At 35.8% G+C, this 22,116-nt stretch overlaps 1 protein-coding gene across 1 annotated transcript; it reads left to right on the forward strand.

Annotated features, from left to right (window-relative positions):
- Window positions 1–5,078: 5,078 nt before the first annotated feature.
- Window positions 5,079–21,679, forward strand: LOC139979078 (receptor-type tyrosine-protein phosphatase F-like). Its single transcript, XM_071989741.1, has 6 exons — window positions 5,079–5,260; window positions 16,089–16,382; window positions 17,080–17,388; window positions 17,662–17,967; window positions 18,891–19,205; window positions 21,177–21,679. The coding sequence occupies exons 1-6, from the start codon at window positions 5,176–5,178 to the stop codon at window positions 21,458–21,460; spliced, it is 1,593 nt and encodes a 530-aa protein (XP_071845842.1). The 5' UTR covers window positions 5,079–5,175; the 3' UTR covers window positions 21,461–21,679.
- Window positions 21,680–22,116: the final 437 nt, after the last annotated feature.

Raw genomic sequence — 22,116 nt, forward strand, 5'->3', positions numbered from 1 at the left:
TCACAATTTCCCGTTTGTTTTCTTTTCAATGATTTTTTTCACCACTGTTAAACCTTAGATAGGAGTCAATGGAGCGCCCTCATTTTAATGATTTTAATACTCAAACCCGTATGGCGGTATATAGTAAACAATGTATATTGTTAAGTTCCAAAACGCTCCAAGTCTCCGGAACAAAGAGGTTAGTTAGAAGATAAGTCGAAGAAACGTGAACAAGCACGCCCCCAGTTGGTGAAGTAGGTCTCCTGCTCTCAGCCAAAACGATGGAATGAAAATGCCTCTTAATTAGTTCCACGATAGCATGCAGGGCTCTCTCCCCTAACACCTGTCTCCCAACACGACGCGACGCCGAATAGGCGTTAAACACCCAGACAGTGTCCAATAAAAAAGAGTAACTTTCAAAATTTATATACTGCCGCGCATACACTAATAAATAACTGCCGTTATACAAAAGGCCCAGCTACTAAATTCTATCTCGTGGCGATTTCCTGGTGAATTAAGTTAAAACAATATGGAGCTTCTTTAAGATGTATCTCCTCGGCTTGGAAACTAATTTTGGAGTGACTTCCAAAATATCCCTAATTTTGCCTTCCGAAAATGTGAAAGGAAATTTTAATTAGCAAGGCCACACCCGCTGCTTAGATATGTCTATACAAAATATTTTTACGCAAATACTCTACAAATTAAACAAGTCCAAACAAAGCATCAGATGGCGCTTAAATCCATTCATTCATTAAATTTCTATGTGACTAACTAGCCGAGGTAAGGTTATCAATGTATCCAATTAGTTTCTTTTTAACCGCACGAAATACAGCCTCGAGGATTAACCGTTACAGAAAAGTTGCGACGAATAGTCAAATTGTATAAACAGTTTAATGCTTACAGGCATAACAGTTGTTTAGAGCCGTATATCAACTTAATTGAGGCAACAATTACCTATATGACATAGAATTGACACAATAAATACACAACTGGTTAAGAAAGCTATTTTGGCAGTTGCAAAAACTATTGGGAATTGAGCCAAGAAAAGAGATATTTAGAATTGTTTTGGATTTAGCTTATGTTGAGAAAGAAAAGTTAATGGAAAACTTATGGTTAGCTTGACTTAATATCAAAACAGTAATTACTAAGAACAAAGCTGCCTAAGTGATAATGCTACAATCATATTCCGTGTTAGTAGAGAGCAATTAAAACAATTAAAGTGTAAGCTAGAATTCCGATGAAAATAATTAAAGAGACGATTCTGGTAGATAAAGTGAATTGCTGAGTAAAAATTAAATTTTATGCAAATATAGGTCAAAACCGCATCCTAATAGCATTTGGTATGACAAAGATAACATTTTCATAACTTTGATTGTATTTTGTGAATGTATCTGGCAGCAATATAATGAATGATATCATAATGGCAAATTAAGCAGAAAGTTTTGTTTTCTTAAAAAATAGTTAACTCTCTTTACACAAAGGAAATTACATTCTATAATATAGTTGCATTTCGATGAAATTCCCAAATACCGTGAACATCGACAGCTGAATAAACATTCCAAATGTGTCGGAATTCAATGATAAATCTTGCAACAAGAAAATATTAATATAAAAGTAAAGCTTTTAAAGAATACATGTTGTTGTGACATTACAGATCACCTATACTGTGATCCATTCTAGTGAAGACTGTATTCTAAGTTTTGAACTATGATTTTTAACCATCAATCTGTTCTCTGTAATGTAGGTTTGCTAATGCTGTGTTTTTCATATGCCTCTCTTATATTTCATTTTATATAGCAGTTCATTGCAGTTTAATGGTTTGTGTTCCAATTTTGCTCACCAATTTCAGAAATCGTTTATATGTTCATCATATCCTCCTAATTTTTATGTTGGTAAATAGGAGGGTTCAGCCAGTCAAATAAGTTCCATTCAATCACCCACATCTTGAGTTAGGGACTGATATCGAGATACATGCAAGTGTCTTCACAGTGTGAAACATTAGATTAACCCTTTATCCCTTTATATTTACGAATTTGGAGTCACAAAAAGATGAGAATGATAGTTTAAATTCATTCGATCTGTCTATTATGACAAAACTGACTTACTAGCTTAATACTGTTTGCCACTGTTCCACCCATTAAACGTTCAAATTGCTTCTCTGTGCATATTGTATAAAATGGAACTTTTTTTCTAGACAGAAAAAGTTAAATTCGTACAGTTTAGAAAAATTTGTCTCTAATCCTTTCAAGACACTTGATATAGCCCCAATAAGAGATCAAGCTATACTAGCAAAAGACCAGGACAACACTGGACAGTCCTTCATATAGGCTTCAATCGTATCGTAGTTTTATAACGATAAAGTTTCAAAGAACTTTACTTATATATTCTTCACAAGGTGGCCGACTGATAAAAACCTATACGGTTAATCTCAGCTGATAATCTGCACGTTCATTAACGTTACATTGAAAGAACTGAGACAAAAATATAGAACTGCTCCTTGTTATATCAGAAAATAAGCAATATACGCAACGTTCGTTACCAAGTGTTATTTAAATTTTATTATGTCTTTTTAATGCCCTAAGAATTCTCTTGAGGCAACATGATCCTACATATTTGCATCTTTATTTTGTGTATAGCTTTGTGACGGTTTTTGTCTTTTTCATATTCCCTTCTCTTCAACCGAGAATTCCTCCTCCATGTACCGATTATTATATTAATATTGTTTCCTTGTTTTAAATTACGAATGTTAAAAATTGTAAGATTTAGAAGGTTATGAAAGCGCTATGTTATTTTCTTGAAACGGTACCAAGTTTATGACGACAAAGTGAACTAGTCAAGGACTTTCCATTAACCGTATATGCACAATCCACCACCACCACCAACAACAGGGCGATTAAGGAGTGATGAAAAATCAACATACTGTTGGAACCTTTTTTTTTGTGTAATAACCAAGCTGATGTTTCTTCAAAAGTATGACCTCTCAACTGACTTTCCTGTTTGGATTTTGTTTTGTTTTGATTTATTGCTAAAGTAATATATTGAATGTAAACACTTGGTAATTCTAGTATGATCGATATTTTCATAAAGTATTGTGTTACATTCATGACGTGAAACCCAATAACCCATGAAATCCTGAGTTAGTTTAGTTTTTAGGACAAAGTAATTAAGGCATGTTGTTTTATAAAGTATAATTTGCTGCCCTCCAAAACACTACGTGACTGCGTAGAGCCACATTGTTTATCACTTTCCACTGTTAATCTGGGGGAGAAGCGGCAGGATGTCTTTAACTTTCAAAAGCGATTTTATGTTGTTGCACTTTCAACTTTAATGCAATTATTATGTTGTGCCGGCATCGGAATGTCCTCCACCATTCCAGCGGATGAACAGCAGAGCAACATATTCAGCCAGTTGGGACAATTTTCCAATGTTGTTACCACTATATACTGTCCTTCTGATATCATGCCTTTAATCAACTGTACTGACAGTAAGTCTGAACACTTTATAAAATATATCTGATAAACACAAGATATTCATACTGTTCAACCGTCAGTAATAGTGCTCAGAAGCATGATATGAAAGTATAACTTAAAAAAAAGTGTCCCAACCTGGCGATATATTTCATTTACTAATCAGCATGGACATAATGTTAATGGCAGATGTTCCGGTATAACACCAAGAATTCCGCTGACCTTCTGTTAATAATTTCTTTAATTTGAAATTCAACTTCACATGTCCGTGTGTGTCATTGATTTGTCTGCTCTGTTTTAATGTTTGTTAAAGGAGGCATAAACCCACAGAATGATTTAAGTTATTCTTGGGCAGTAATATATGTAGATTATAAAAATCAACACCATTTTCCACAAAATACAATCATTTTCAAGGTATGATCCAAAGTTTGACAGCTTATGGGAGCCGCCATATTTGATCCATTTTTTTTTAAACCACCGCTTTTCAAGCCGGAAGTGACGTTTTCGATTCACTTTCGATTTTCTGTTTGGCATTAGATACGTATATTGTTTCTTTTCAATACTTTTTAAGATAGAGGCACTTAAACCAAAGAACTTAACTTGTCTACTCTCAACCTCAAGTCTCCTTACATCGAGACTGTAATTGTATGATCATGACCATGTTATACGTCCCGTGATTATCACGAGTCCGTTTGAAAGCCGGAAAAGAAACTACATATTATATGTAGCCGAAAGTCAGAGAAGAAGCGACCGATACATTTTGTCTTTAAGTAAAGTCACACTGGGACGAAAACCAGACCACTTAACTGATCCACTCGCAATCAAGCCCAGATCCTTGGGAAATGACAGTGTAGACATTATGAAATGCCATTGACAAACGAATTTCCTAATACGTTAAACGGAATGATCAAACACTGGGATTAATCAATGACCATTACAAGCCTGATGCTATTACATGATTAATTGAATTGTTGTTTTTGTTTGCGTCCAAAAAACAAAGGGGGTGGGTGAAAGAGGTGGTCGTTTCAGTTAACAGCTATGGCACCATGTCGTGTATGTTAATCATAAAATATAACTTAAATTCGGAAAATATTATACAACTTAAGCCATATATTACCTCATGAGAACGTAAAAGAAAAGGAAAGACTTTATTTTGCTGGGAACGGGATTCGAACCAGAGACATCACGATAATAAGGCCAGTGCTCTACCAACAGAGCTATCTAGGGTTTAGTTGGTGGCGATCCCGATAAAGACAGTTGCTGAGGTGTCAGTCAGAAGTCACATCAGTACTTGACAAACTATGGATATAATACCAATGTAATTCAATAAAAACCAGCACAGTGCGACAAGGAAGAGCGTATACAAGAGAAATCCGTCTAAACATCAAAATTCAAGGTAAAATATAAAGATGAAGAGCAAAATAAAGTTGCTCCCATGCACCTGTTTATGTTAAACTTTAACTAAATCTGTTGTAACTAATAATATATGAGGAAAACATGTTTTGCTTTTTACTGAGAGTCACGTGTTTCTTGGAAGTCTTTAACTGTCAGTACCTGGTAAATAAACTTAAGTTAATAATGACATCCCATGAAAAGGTCAGCATTGTAAAGATGTAAACAACTTCATGATCCAGGTATCCGGCTAAAATGGTAAAACTAAGGCATTCCAGTCTTTATTCCTATTACTATTGAATAGAAGACCAATACAGAACCATCAAGAAGTTTTAAAATGACGCGTTATATTCTCATAAACTGTCTTCTTCTTCTGGCTTTTGCTCTTCCAACGAAGTGTTGCTTGCTTTCAACGAACGGAGGTAAGATAAACCCATATACTTATATATTTACAGCAATATATTTTATTGGTTCGACAAATTCAGCAAAACAGAACTACCAAGTAGTCATTTATATATAATTGCAATAAGTCAAGATAAGATATTCGGTTAGTTTCACCAACATAACGCATAACTAGCGAGTAACCGTTTATCTATGTAATTAATCTCATGAACCTAGCAAATTGGGAAATTTCACTTTCTTTACAATATGTATGTATTAAAATCCGTTATTTGGAAGAACCTTAGCTAAAAAGAAATAACATTAATTGCATTGTTATGATATATATATATATATATATATATTTATATATATATATGTATATATATATTTATATATATATATATATATATATATATATATATATATATATATATATATACGTATATGAGTTTATATACTGCATGAAATCAACAATGTTATCAATTCACACTCAGAGATGTTTTAGCAAATTTGTATTTGTTGTATTCAGTCACATTAATAAATAGCACATGTCTTCCTGTTGCGTAGGTTTTAGGCGACAGGTTTCGCAACCAATCTTTTACATATGATGTAAGTATATATTGGGTATGCAAACGTACACGATCTTGCATAATTCTATCATAATTACTAACATGTTCAAGTGCCCCCCCCCCCCCAAGGAAAACCCCACAAACAAACGAGATAAAAATTAGGGACTAGCATGGAGTAAACTGTCGATAATCGCAAGATATGGAGAAATATCAAGACAATAAACAAGTAATAAACAATTATAAATTGATCATTTCCTACTTATACTAGACGTTATGGTTTAGTCTCTTAAAATAGATCAGATAAATCCACTAGATGTGATTTCAGTGTTGGGGCGGGAGGGTAGGGAAGGGGGCGCTGCTAACTTGTACATATTAATTGCTTCATCTGATAGATCTATAGGCAGTTTACAATAACGAACAAGCAATTAAAGTACCAATTCAAATATCGAGACAGAGAGAGAGTTCAAAGATTTTTTTTAAAGACTTTTATTCTATAAATGTGCAAGTACAGGGCCTTTGCAAACTATTGGTGCTTCTTCGTTTGAAGAATCACCCTCACGCCTATATGGTTGTGCGGAAATCACTACACCTCTACTGAATGTAACTTTATATACACAAACTATTTGAAGGTCCAAATGTAAGCATGAAAACATTACTTATAGCTAACTTCTTTGGATGTTAAAGAAAAAACATTTTAAAGTTTAATTCGAAAAGAGCGATGAATTTCTCTGCCAATTTTATGTTGTAGTAATTCTTATCAGAATGGTTAGCGTACACACAAGGTGGCTTCACTTGATTTCATGTTTTCATTCTTAAATATCGGTCCATAAAAGATCGTCAACTTTAATTTCCGAAAATTGTGCCAACCATTCCATCCAAGTTTCCATATATAATTTTCCACTGGGGTAACAGCCTTTCAAGCCAATGACATAATTCTTATGAAACAGATTCTGAAGTACAGCTGCTGGTTTTGTCAATAACGTATGAAGGCACAAGAAAAAGTAAAACATTTTTGTCTTTTCAATTCTTATTCATTTCAAATTTGGGACTTCGTAGAACAGGGAAAATACTGCATCTGTATAAGAGGCAATCTTAGTATTAGTAAGCTAACATTCCCATTTAAAAAAAGAAGGTATATTAGGTCTATCCATTCAACGATGTAGTGTTATTGCTTACATACCGTTAAAAAAATGTCCTGCTAGTTCATACTTGGAAACGGATATGCTTTCTGAGACTTACGGAACGAAGTGTTTTATTTCTTATGTTTTTTTTTGCATCTCTTTTATTTCATGTCTTTCTTTACAAACTTCCACATTTTGTAAAACATATAAACAATATATGGTGAAGTATTGACAAAGAAAAAGTCTTGCAACTTACTGTTGGTAGTGATCAGCAGCTCCATAGACAGAATGTAAAACTTTTGGAGTGAACAAGAAATCCAAAGACAATTATTATACACAGTACCGCAAAGTGAAAGCGATTGAAGAAGACTTGTACTTCTCAACCATTTCAAGTTTCTGTTGTTTGGTAAGAATGAAGAGTTCAGTCTCAAAAACGAACATCATTCATTGCATCGGGAACCACGACCCTGTTCTTACATGTACAAAAAGTACTTTTAATGCAGAACAAAGAAGTTAAAAGGACTGTTCATTTGAACTACATCTCCTAAGATTAAAATCTATCCAATTTTCTCTCAAACAGTTAATGCAAATTGCATCTCCAACCTGTTTAATATTGGACGAAAATAGAAAAGGTACTTTCAATTTCAGAGCTACAAAATGAACAGCCTATAATTCTCTGCAGGAAACGAAAGTGAAAATATTTGAATCTTAGTCTTACTGACTGTAATAGACGGAATAAATGAAAATAGACTTCCAATTACACTTATGACGTGGATACCTCTCCTCCTATTTACCTATGGCCTTTGGGTGGAGAATGTTATTCGTGAGAATAAATCTGTACACAAAATATTCGGCTCTGGATTGTAAGGAGAATTTCAACAGTATAGGCGTTCATTAATGCCCTTTACTAACGTTTGACCTTCCATTACCTAGGAATTGCATAGTCGATAGATCCTTGCATTTTCATAGTAATATGTGAAAGGAAAATTTTGAATATTATGCTTAATAACACATTTTGATATGACAAAATATGACCATGATCGGTGAAAAACACAGCAGTATAATACACCTCATTTTCTTTCAAAACTTCAAAATAAACAATACAATAAACAATTCTAATGCAACTTCTAGTTTTTATACAAAATGGCTAGCAAAATCCCCATCAGGTACTGAGGAATTCAAATGAGCCCATTGCAAGAATCACATACTTGACCGAATAAAGCAATTGAAAGTGATAATATCAGCTTTGTTAAAATTACAAGAAAAATAAATTCACGGCCATATTTTGCGTAAGGCATAATTAAAAAAAGTACTTTCCAAAGTCTAAAATGTTCGTCAATGTACATTTTTACCCAGCTTGTCTTTAAACTGTTGGCAAAGACATGGAGGTCAATAATATTTAAACCTCCTTTAACATTAGCATTACAAAAGACAGATCTCCTTACTTTATCTGCTATCTGTTCATATAAATTGATCAAGAGCCTATTAAGGTCTTAAAAATAAATGAGCAGGTGGGTTGGAGAGTTCTGTAAATAAATATACAAGTTGGGAAATTGCAGATGTCATGATAATAAGTATCTTACTAATTGGAGTAAGGTCTCTCAATTACCATTGTCGAAGAAGATTTTTAATGAGGGGAAGTTTAAGTAGGTAATTCAAACGAAATAGTTATCCTTACGGTTGGAAAGGCAAATCCCGATAATACTTTATTTCTCAGTTTAAAGTTAATATGATTAATGTAAAAGGATGACGCTGTAGCAGAGGGCCACGCAAAACGAGATATGTATTTCCATGATTTATTTTAAGCCCCGAAGCGTTGTAAAACAAATTGAGCACATTATTCACCTCAGAGAGAGAGAGAGAGAGACGGATTAGATTTTTCCGTAATGACAGCTGTATTATCCGCATACTGAGATATTTTGAGAGGAACATCAGAAATCGGTATATCATTAATCGATTGGTTGGAATTAATTAAAGATCCAAGAATTACAGTACATATATTGAGAAGATATGTGCTAAATGGGCAGCCCTGATGAACACCACGAGAGACCCTAAACTCTCTAGACTAATACATATAGTTTGAGACGCAGGTGCTGATAATACTATAAAAAGAACATTTACCCAGGTTTTAAATTGAGGACCAAATATCTAAATAGACAGTGTTTGCTGAATAAACTCCAGTCTAGGCAGTCTAATGCCTTTTTAAAGAAAATCTAAAGAAAGTAAACCACCCAGATATGGATTTCTCTTAAACATACCAGATAAGATCCTGTATTAACCTTATTTTTTCACTTATTAACCTATAACCTTCATAAAACTAGTCTGCTGGTAACTTAAATTGAACACTACGTTTTGCAACGATTTTATAGTCAGGGTTTGGTAGGGCTATAGGGCGTCACCCTTACCATGCTTAGGGAGTCAATGCAACTTTTGCCCTGCCCTTTTCTTTGGTCATATGGCCCCTATATCGAAGGAATAGTTTAAAAGAATCGGCCGTCGGGCGCAGGGGATTTGCTTTTGCCAATAGAGAGTAGCACCCTGGCTGCATTCATGCAATCACAAAGGACCCTCGTAATCTGAGCATTAGTAAGAATGGCATGTTGATGATTCCAACCTTGACAAAAGTTATAGGGAGACACGTCGTAATCCTTGGTATAGAGATTGGAACAGACGTTTCTGCCACTTGTAAAATATTATCAGAATGTTCAAAACGTAATTAACTTCAGTAATTAGTTCATTAATAGTATTATTTTTTTTACGTTTCTCTAGACTTAATAAACTGCTTCATATTTGTATCCCCTTTTCCCCACCTACCGAGTTCTTGAACGAACATTGATACCATTTAATTTAAAGTCGTAGAGCTCTTTTAAGTTTGCTCTGGCATATTACACAGTAAACGTTTAGCCTCATTGTTTGGATTAGAAGAATACGTTTGTTCACATGAAAGGAACCAAAGTCAATCTTTTGAAGGTGTCTTTTAATTCTTGTGATAAGTGCAACAGATTTCTAAATTGGAGCCAAAAATATTAATCAAACAAATATCTGCGCTCTCATTATTGATAAAACACTGATATAACGCCCCTCCTTGTTGATTACCTTTAGTTTCGGCGGCGACTGAGTAGCATGTGGGCTAAATAATATTGCAACATCCCTACTTTGGTTCGAACCGTGGAACAAATTCAAACTCCTGCCCCACTCATAAACCGAACAATTGCAGCCATGTGAAGTGGAGTGGGTTTCTTGAGAAAAATAATTACGTCATATTTATGTGTATATAGAAAGTGAAATGTTTTCTACGTTTCCTGTTGTCTCGAACACCTTTGTGTTAAAGGAACATACTTTCATTATAACTATACTTTAGAACTAATATGGAATGACAAAGTATTCACTCACCATACAGATATGCTACACTGGTGGTTCAGATGAGTAAATATACATGAGATGTATTGAATAGAAAAAAAAGTTCAGACAATCAACCGTAAGATTTTGGTTGAAACTAATGCCATTTTCTTGGTACACTGGCCCTCACAAAACACTGGAGATGGAATAGGTTAATAGAAATGTATGAGTGACGACTTAAGCGGTTAAAGACATCTGAAAGTCATAAGGGTGTTCTGTTTGAGTCTCTCCATTTTTCTGCTGAATATCTTAGTTTCGTACCAACCTGATAAAGCTCGGAGACCTGTCTGCTCCACTTTCACTTCTCCGCGAGATCCCTCTTCGTCAGATCATCTGTAATAACATGGTTTTCATTACCTATAGCTTACGTCTTTTGTCCTGATAGAAAGATAGCTTCACTAAGATATAGCGGGGGCGGGTGGTTTAATGTCTGCCATCAAGCTGTGACATCTCGATGATGACATTAGGAATTCCCACTTTCTCAAACACAGACTTAGCGACATCTGGAGAATTCTCTTTATCACGCGTGGGGAATCCAAAAATTCGTACTTTACTTCTCAGTGAGGATCGCTCTTGTACATTGTATGGGCTCAGCCTGCTGCTTATTGGGTTTATTTATATGATTAAGTTTCTGCCTTGTATTTTCACGGCGTATAGTTTGTCACTTTCTTCCAGATCCATCAAACGTTTCTCTAGTAGGTTAATCGTCTTGTCAAATTCTTGCTCGATGCGCTGTAGCGTATCAAACATTTGCTTGGTATCTTGATGTAAACGTTTAAGGGAGGAATCCACAGATGACTTCAAGGAATGTAATGAAATTCCTTCTTTTGTCACTAGAGCCCTCCTCTAGGTTAGGCGCTTGAGATCTTAACAACGTGGATAAAGACCTAGTACATTCTCGTGTAAGAGGGAGGGTCGATTGATCTTCGGTTTACTAGTATTTTTAGCTCCTCTGGTACGACTCTGGTGTTGCAAGCTCCAATATATTTAGTAAAAGTGAAATATTTGACCATGTTTTACCATCAGTAACATGAGATATCAACACAAAGTAATATGTTTTTACTGCTTACATAATTAGACGCCTACAGTGTTTGTTCATCTCCACCCTAAATTCTGCAACAGTACAGTCATCAAAGTTGTCATCTCTTTATAGATATGGTATTGTTTAAATTACATATACCATAAGAGAATTTCCTTTTAATTGTGGTTCGGAGGTTTCCCTTCGCATATTGTTAAACACTAGTGGTTATTGTGCTTTGTATCTTATTTCGTCGACATTTCCTGCCCTTCGCGACCGCCGTTTGTTTGCATAATAATCCAAATCGTGTGATCCTACTGTCCTCATGCAGTCTGCTCCTTTTTTGTTATATACATATATATATATATTATCGATTAGATAGTATACATACATCACCATTAAAGCTATAACTATAATTAGAGATTATATTTTGAACTAGCCCTAGCTGTCACACTATTTTCTGAAAGTAAGTGCAAAGTTTGCTAAGGTTTTTGAAACCAATTGTTGGTTGTTGCTGATGTTAATGTATCCTCCATTTATATCACGCATTATGAACATGAAAGGCTCTGCGTTGTCAAATGTTGAGAATTTTGAGTTTGTAACTTTAAATATTATTGCCCCCCAAAAAATATGATGACGGACGTGTTTATCAATTTGGCGATCGGTATGTTTGTTATTCCGTGGGAACGTTGGCCTTAATTGGCGATAACTGTTGGCCTTCATCATGACCGAACAAGCAAACAATTATTTATAGCCTTTTTAGCGAACTTTGAAGCTTTAATTTCGTCTAGATTAATAAAGCGTTAATTTCTTACGTTGGCGATTGTCTGCTTCAAAATCGATACGTTTGCCTGCAATGTGTATGGAAACTTAACATTTGAGAAGTGCATGTGTCTATAGATAATACATCTCCACATACTATTCCTCCAGGCTCCTCCATCCCTCCTAACCCTTCTGCCACCCACAAGAGACTTTCAATTATGTCCATAACTCAATTATGAGTAATGCATGTTAACTTTATTATCATATTCATAAATGTAGAAAATCTAAACGAAACGTCTGTACGGAAACTAAAAATTTGAGAAGTGCATGTGTCTATAGATTATACATCTCCGCATCCTATTCCCCAGGCTCCTCCATCCCTCTTAACCCTTCTGCCACCCACTAGAGACTTTCAATTAAGTCCATAACTCAATTATGAGTAATGCATGTGAACTTTATTATCATATTCATAAATGTAGCAAATCTAAACGAAACGTCTGTACGGAAACTTAAAATTTGAGAAGTGCGTGTGTCTATATAAAAACATCTCTGCATACTATGCCTCTACATGACCTACTTGTACTATAAAGATGTTTCTGTCTTAAAGCAGCATTTTGCGTCCTTTTCTATGATTTTTCTCAACCTCACTGATTCCACTTTGCCATAACGACATACATAACTAGCTAATCTATTTATATTTTACTTCAAATGGTGGCATAAAAGTCGAAAAAATTGCAACTTTCAACTTTGTTGTTCTCCAAGATATTTTCCGTTGGGAACCCAATAAACCTCGCCCATAATATGAATATTTAAACACTACGAACGTCATTGACAGATACGTAATATAACACCACGCTTGATTTGTGTACAGTCTATATGGCAGTTGTACCAGGGAGTTGCATAACAACTCCCTGGTACAACCAACGCGAAGTCTTGAATCTATTTTTAGCAACGGCTCAAAACTAAACCTGCATCTCTGATTGGTTGAATTCAAACTAGTGGGTTTGGCGGAATTGTATGCGATTAATTTTAACTGTGAAATTTGTCGAGGACACTCTTCTCATTTATCGACATAAATCGTTAATTACTCGCTAATTAACGCTCTTGGCAGGGTGAAACTTGGATGGTATCTTAGATTGCTGTTTTATGATTGCTACATGTGAAAAAATCGATGCACATATTAAAAAAGTGGAAAAAAGCGACCCAACGCAAAATGCTGCTTTAAGAGATTTGTTTGTTTGTTTGTATATGTTTGTATGTTTATATATGGCAGTATCCCGTAGTATCGAATTATTTGTCAAAACAACGATTCACGTATATATACTCCTACGGTGATGCGAGGCGTGACGTGCGGTGAATTATTTCAAACTGTTATATTAAGAATTACTCAAGTTACTTTCTTACATGTATATGATACATCAAGGGAAAGGTTCGTAATAAGATTTCGTAACACGTGCTTACACGTGTCATAGAGTACTTACAATGTACTGCACTTTTAATCAACTAATTAAGTATTGGTTCAGTCATTAATCTTTACACTCACCGGCTTGGAAATATGTAGTAAAAAATTGAAATCAAAAGGCTTCACATTCTTGAGGACACCAAATATCGAAGAAATGCCAGCCCTCTACAACCCTTCCTTTGAAGGGCGAAAATCTCTCAAACGCCATATATAAATATATATTATTCGCTTGATACGTTACCGTACGTGAAACAACAACAACTGCATGCCATCATTTAATATTTCGAAAATGCAGTTGTTTTGCTTCCAAATCAAATACGAACACCGCTTTTGATTAATAAATACACAATGACATACCGCTTCGATGCACCTTTTAGGCCTATTGCTTAAAATAATTGTCTAAGAAAATGTTTCAATAAGTTTCCAGGGTTTGGTTGCATAATTAGTTGCAAGGACCTTTGTAGCAACCTCCTTTAAACTAAAATATAGAGAGTAAAAGACTACCCGTGTAGATAGATTTAAATGTATATTATACTGTAAACCACCAAATTCTCATGCAATTTATAGTAATTAGTTTGTCTTGTTCATTTACTGTTTTGTTTGAATTATTTGATTTCTCTCTGTCTTGTTGGTTTCATTCCTTCTTGCTTCCATGTGACCATTTTGGTATCGCTAACAGGTTTACATCCTTCAATGTGAAAGAAACCCTAAGTTTAAGTTTCATAACTTTTCAATGTAAAATATTAAATGATGCAGTATATCAATATGTAATTAGATACATGAATTTCATCCTGAGGCGTGGGTTGTCGCGGAATGTACCATGCATAGGGATTTCCTTTTTCTCGTCGTTTCAGGCAAGGATGTCGATGCAAAAGGAATAATAAAGTAACACGAAGAAAGCATTACTTTATGTTATATATCAACCCCCCCCCCACAAAAAAAAAGACAACCTGGCGCACTTTGTGGCCACAAGGAAACCTGTTGAACCCATGGCCAAGTTTCTCAACGTATACTTCAAATAAATATCCCAAAATGGTTACAACGTGAAGTTTCTTGTTAGTTCTGTTTTTAAGATGCGGCCATTTTAACATATCCAGCAATTATTTTACGTCGCTTAGTAGATCCTCTACAATACGTAGTTGATATTAAGTTTTAGGGGAGGGGGGGTGGGTGAGGGTATCTAAAGAGGTGAAATTAATTTAACTTAAAACTCTATGAAAAACAAGGACTTGAGTTTGCAGCCAATATCAACGCAAGATTGACTGGACAGTTTTTTGGTATGGTCATGTCTAAACCAGCCAATCCCTACGAGAGACCTAAATAAACCATTTCATTAAATAAACCTCTAAATAGCATAATATTATTTCAACTTTTGATATTTCATACTAAGAGGCTTAGTTAAACATCGAAAAAGACTGAAAATCAGTATTCCCCATAGTAATGTGATATAAACCTTTATTCTGTGTATTTACGTTGGTTAACTAAGCTAATAAAGCGTTGGAGTTTTAATAACATAAAGGGCAGAAAGATCAATATTTCAGTCACGGATATCGCTTATATAGTCGACAAATGAAATCCTGGAAAGTGTGAAACATATTTGTTTGTTTGTTATGATTTAAACTTGAAATAAATAAGGAAATATGTACCTACAATGTACTTAGTAAGTTACTGTCACCTGACACTTAAACTGAAGAATTTTTTTTTTTTATTTAACAAAATTTATTGTATTGATGACTAACCCACAGCAAGTAATTCTGAGTAGAATGGGTCACCAACAATTTAAGAAAGGGCTCAATACTTGATTCCTGTTTGTTTTTGTACACACAGCGGTGGCACAGAGTGGGTGGGACAGAGTATTCTGCACAACGGTGCACTCCCCGCAACCACCCCCTCCCCGCGTGCACCGATCTGACTACGGGTCTGATTGAAGGTAACTTGATCAAATCTAGAGAGAGTCGATTAATCTTTACTACTAATAGTTTTAAATTTATTTCACGCATGTGCAAAAAAGGTAATGATGGTACCAAACTTGAGTATACGAAATTACAGTTAATACGCAAGCAGACTCTAAAAAAATGCTTATCAGCTATAGTGACCACGAGGAAAAAACTGGAAGAAAAGAAAACATGAGAAAGACAAAATAATCAAAGCAATCATTATGACATGACTGACCTATATGTACGCTTTCCAAAATGATGTACCTGTGTTAGCCTCATTTGCATATCAGAATGAAGGTTGATGTAATTTTCTGATTAACTATATCAATTTAGACTCTTTGGATGATCTCATCTAAATTTTGACAAGAAAAGAACTGCCTATAATGCAGAGTTCATTATTATTGTTGTTGTATCGACATGATACCACGGTCTGAGCAGAATTGTGTGTTGGAACGCCATCTGTGTAGCCCTTGTCTCAACTAATTCAACATCTGCTATGTGAAAACACGGAATATAAGAAAGATTAGACATACTATCAGCACATAAAGATAGGCTCTCTTTTCTCCGTTCCATTTGTCCTCTCCTTTTTTTTTTTCAACAGAATGTATAATGAAACAACCCACAATTTACGGAGGACGACTGGCCCTGATTGATGAGGGCATCCATGGTTACGACAGTCTTTCTCCTTTTGCTCACAAACGAGTCTTTGTCTTCCAAATGCCGACATCTTTCTTCAAAGGAAGAAATTATCGCTCCAAGTTTGGACACCACGGGATCGGTCGTATCTGGATGGCAGAGGAAGCACCATGTGGTGGGGAGAGGTCACACCAAAACTGTCCATTGGCGACAACTGAAGAATCAATCTGTCTTGACTCTAGCCTACCTTGCTATCAGAGTAAGAATATTCAGGAGCCTACGCATATTTGAACGTCATTCCACTACTTTGATAAAATCGTCATTTTATGTAACAATAACAAAAAATGAAGATAATTAAGTTTCTAAATTTCCTACAATGAAAATAATATTCACTCATGTTCAAATTTCAGCCAGCATTTTATTATCACTTTCAATGTCTTCGCCAGCGCTGTGGTCTTTTTGTGGCTCGTTAAACATTCTTTAATTTATGGTGATGATCCAAAGATTCAAAGTCTCAAGAAAATAACAGAATACTTCTGCCCTTTCACCCGCCATGTAGTTAAGACGAACTCATGTATATGAGGAGAATCCCAACTATAGAGGCAACTACATTATTATTTGAAAGAAATCTCAATTTTATTAACTCCTCCCCCTCCCTATGCAATAGAAAATTAACATTAGCCACTATTGTTCAATTTTGAACCAACTCGTTTGACTATATCTCAAAAACACGAAATGACTGTGTTCTCGTATTAAATTGTAACAATAAACGTGTGAACCACTTACGTTTAGTAATCATCGCAGTTCTGAAATTTATAATTAACTCCCACACAAAAATTTGATCTCATTTTCGGAATTTTCGTGACTTATAAAATTCTTTTGAATGTTACAATTACTCTAAAAATGCATGATTAAAGTATTATTTTGCAAAAAGTTCTTAATTTGTTCTTTATTAGCGCCCCCTACTTATGACGAACCGGAACCACTGTCCTTCTCTGACGTTACGCCAACGAGCATAACCGTGAAGTGGCCAGCTTGGGACGAGACCGTCGACCATGGTCACGGTCCCATTGTTGAGTATAGGATACAAATACGAGGACCAGGGGAGGAACATTTCACCGAAATACCGAAAGGAAGACAACTCTTTCATCAATTCAATGATTTGATCGAGAATACTGAGTATGAATTCCGAATTAGAATTATCAGAGACCATCCCTTTGGAGACGGAAGTCCAAGTAACGTGCAAACGCGCACATCAGCGGAAGGTATTCATTGATTTTACGCAATTATCAATAAATAATACTGATACTGACTACGTATTAAGTGAAGTTGCATTAATATCCTTCCCCTTTCCCATTGTATACAATTAGCGATCAAACAAATAAATAAATGAATGAATTAATGTAACTAATTAGTAGCGTTGACTATAACAGTCGAGGAGCAAAATGGTACCTACGTGTTAATTCTGCACTAAGTAGCATTTAAAGCATTCCATAGTAAAACAAATTTGCAAGAATTTGTTCTCGTTTGTATTGCAGTACCACCCTCATACGTGAACCCCCAACCACTGACGTTTGATCATGTGACGTCAACTAGTGTGACTGTCTCGTGGCCGGAGTGGAACCGCCATGTCGACTTAGGTACCGGTCCAGTAACTGGTTACAAAATCATGTATCGTCAACATGCTGACAATACTTGGCAGAGTGTGGAGACGAGTGACCAATCTGTTCACTTAACTCAACTTACCGAACACACGACATATGAAGTGACAATCAGGCTTAAATACGGAAGTGGTCAATATACAGTCATGCACGATATACAGACGTTTCAAACTACTTGTGAAGGTAATAATATTAATAGCTTCAATCATTTGTTCACGATTTAAAAATATTAACAGCTTAGATAAATACATGATTTTCTAATATTAGCTGCTACAAAGTTTTAAGTACACAATTTGTTCAGCTTCCAGTTTTGGATTATATTTTGACAAATAGCTAGGAAATTATGACGTGGGTTGGATATCGAGTTCGGTTTATTTTTAAACTGATTGTCTTAAATCATGAACAATGTGATAACAGTCGGACGTACTTGCAAGATTACTAAACAATTAACAATCCAGACTGTGTAGCATATATGAAAATGTGAACCTATATTCTAAGCATTCTTGTGAAATTTACATTCAATTCATATATGATGTTTTCGAAACGGCAACATTCAAAGGTGAATTTGAAACAAACTGGTGTGCTATAATTCATGTACGCTGACAATTTTTGTCCTTCAAGAACGTAGCATCCAAAATTGTACTTCTTAATATAGATTCATCTCATTAAAAACCACATTGCTGTTATTGGTTTATTGTTAACAACTTCACCTCCCTTACGGAAAGTTGGTATACTATTCAATCCAATCACGCCCGGAATTAAGAATATGCGGGGGTCATAGGCCATAAAGTTTTTGGGTCAAAACAACAAAGTAAAAGAAAATATTTTCCTATCAGTGCGGAACTATCTTATACTTCAAAAATAAATTCATAATGTAGGAATTTTATTGCAAATTTCATCATGATGCTTAGAATAGGTTCCTCTGTCATATAAATCTCCCACCAACTCCTCCCCCACCCCCAACTACACCCCACCCCCGAGTTAAATAAATCAAAGGCTCACATATATACTAGATTCTTAATAAAGATTGATGGGACCTTTCATTTACGAAGGCAAGTTGTTTTTGAGCTCACATTACCTTTACTGTTATAATTCCATCTCTTCAGAATTAGGTGATATTGACCTCCAATTGTCATCTTCTTCCGAGAGTGAAGGCCTAGCTAGTTTGGTGGTCAATTGGTCGTACCGTACAATGATAGATGCTTGTAGCGTCACTTATCAGTCTATACATATGCAACAACTGGATTTGGATAATTGTCGGGCCTCACATGCTGGTCCCATAGAGAAGGTCTTGGGTGCTTACACACGAAACTACACAGAACAGACCGTGGACGCTAATTCTGATTTCAACGTAACATTGACGGTGCGAACAGAAACCAAAGTTTATCACAAATCAGGACAATTACGAACGGATTCTACAAGTGAGTAAGCAAAGTAGGAGCAGTGGTTGTGCCGAGGAAGGGGGGGGGGGGAATGGTTCAGTCAGGGCAGATTGAGCCGGTGAAGAATTAGACAACTGATACGTCGGGGTGTAATACGCGTTTGCAATCCCACACAAGATATCGAGATAATTTTAAAGCTAAGCCATTCCGTAAAGAGCTAATTAGATACCTTATTTACTTTTCTGGGTTGATCCCCGTGTTACCCACCCCATCTCCCTTACATGGATGTCGCCTACAACGACCCAACGGCTACACGCATGTATTTATGAACCATTCATTCACATCTGGCCCATGAAATTGCAGTCCCTGCCAAAATCAGCCCCCTTCCCACCTTTGAAATCCTGTGTACGCCACTGTACAGAAGGGAATCTAATGTAGGTGTCCCTCGGGTCAAATCCGCGATAGTTTTCAATCCGTCCTACAATACGAAAAGAAAAGAAAAGCAAAATTAGCACACACAAGCTTTCACTAAGTGGGCCCCATGTGGACCCTTCAGGCATTAGGCTAAAATACCCTACCAGCCTACACTGCACATTGCTCAATATATATGTATGGGTGATAGTTTAATTCTTTGCTACTAGCGATGTATCCTCTGAATCTTCTAGAATGCTTATGGAGAATCACTACAATATACGCCAGCTAATAATATCAAGAAATAATATCAAGAATTGTCTCATTCTGTCACCTAAAGTCTCTAATTTCTTCGCTGTTCAAAACAACATATTTGTATCAAGATTTCAACAGTAATTTATTTTTTATATATGCATATGGAACCTTTTGCTCTAAAAACGGCCCGTTGTCGGATAATGAAATGCTGTTGTATACGCACAGGAAGCTTGCGGTTTCCTCTCTACGAAATTGCTGTGAGCGCACTGCACACTGTGGTGTGTTCAGATTAGCCGCGTAAAGGAGGACATTACAAAATTTCTTACGATGCTTTTGATTTGCTGGTGAAAAGTACTGGCCTTAATATTGACCAATCAAGTCATTTTTCAAGTATTTCAATAGAGAGAGGAGTCAACGAAATTTTCTTTGGCATAGGAAAGAAATTGATTACGCAATCACACTCACAGCAAGCACAATGTAAGCATTGAGAGATAGGGAAATTTTGAAGACGTTCACTGCTTTCCGGAGTGGTTTTTACTTTCTCAGATTACAAAATAAGGGGTTTAGTTCACACGCATACTAAATAACGACACATTATTGTAAAGAGGACACACTATTCTTCAAAATGACAAAAGAAAGAGTTTCTGAGTGCAATACTTAAAAAGTTATGAAAAGAGTGCTTAATATGTAGCGGTATTTGCTGCGTACAGAGGTGTTTTGCGCCTAGTTCCGCAAGGAATCCATATGTGTTTATGTTCAATGATGAGACCATACATATCACAAACACCATGCAGGGCGATTTAGTGTTCGTCTAGCAAAACCCCAGGTTATAAACTATTCAGTATGACATGTTTGAGGGTTTTTCCTTTCAAACCGGATTTTTTTTTTACACTGACAGTTAACTAATTGTGGTACGATATTAATATAAGATTGCTTCTTATGATAAATAGTACGTTTAACTTTCTTCTTCTCAGAGAATGTTTGAAAATACCTCTCCCATTTGTGCAGACAGTTGGGATAATCTTGTACATACTGTTAGTGCATGACCCTCATCAAAGCACCCGCATTGACAGTATAAGCATAACGAATATCAAGTTTCTGTCAGATAGAGTTTAAGAACTGTTGATACTGTCAGTACGAGTACTATGCAGCATGACATTGGAGAACAGTATAGAGTGGTAATAGCGTTAGAACATTGCTCCAACAGGGAACAGGTACATGTCCAATTGATAGAATGCCACTATTTGTGTTTAATCAGGCTTGCTTATCTACATATCTAAAGTTTTCAAAAACTATTCTATCTATCATCATTTCTTTTCTCTTTTTCTTTTTGGTAACCCCAAGAACCATCTGGTCAACCAGTTAACATCAGGGTAACGGAGAAGAAGAGAGAGGATGCTGTGGTATTTCGCTGGAATCATCCTCAGTGCACGAAGCGCCATGGTGATATCATTCGATTCGACTATGTGTTTCGAAGGACTCATCGAACCAACGCCATTACTGGGAGTACTACCGACAGGCGAAAGCGTTTCAACGCCCTATCAAGAGGTGAAGATTATTCGTTTGAGGTAAAAGCTGCTACAGACAAAGGAACTGGACCAGCGGCCAGTATTGAAGATACGTTTTGAGTCTAAGTATACAAAATGAAGTTACTGGTAGTTGTCTGTAGACTTGTTTTAGATTAATAGTGCTTTAATGTTAATTAACTTCATGAATATAAATTGACCCGACTGCATCTTCAGTGTGTCACATTAAATTAAATGCACTGTGAAAATAAACCCGTGAACAATGTAAGTTACTGATACGAATCAAATAAAACGAAACAAGGATTATGCTCTTAAAACAAACTTGCGTTTGAATTTGAAGTTTAGTGTGTGTGTGTGTGAATGAGCAAGGAAACTTTGTAAACAAATTACTTGCATCCTGTTCCTGCCTGCCCCATCCTGTCCAGCCCCATCCGCGTTTTTCTCGCATTACTATACACAAGTAAGTGGTGAAAGAGAGTATGAAGACAAATATGATATTGAATCTACAAAATTCTGTATAGTTCGCACGCTTGAAGGAAGTTGGATATCGTCCAAGCAGACTGAAAACTACATCGGTTTCCTTATCAACTTACGAAGTTATTTTTCCCGAAGGCGTTGGATTACAATTTTAAGAAACTTTCAGTTTAACGATAAGTTTTTCTATTCGTTTTAGAAACTGCAACATTTATATGTTGAAGCCACACCCCCACTCCCCCACCCAAGTGAAGTTCTAATGAGAATTGCAAAGTTTAGATGAC

The sequence above is a fragment of the Apostichopus japonicus genome, chromosome 13, assembly GCF_037975245.1.
Source record: "Apostichopus japonicus isolate 1M-3 chromosome 13, ASM3797524v1, whole genome shotgun sequence".
In the NCBI taxonomy this organism is placed as follows: domain Eukaryota; kingdom Metazoa; phylum Echinodermata; class Holothuroidea; order Aspidochirotida; family Stichopodidae; genus Apostichopus; species Apostichopus japonicus.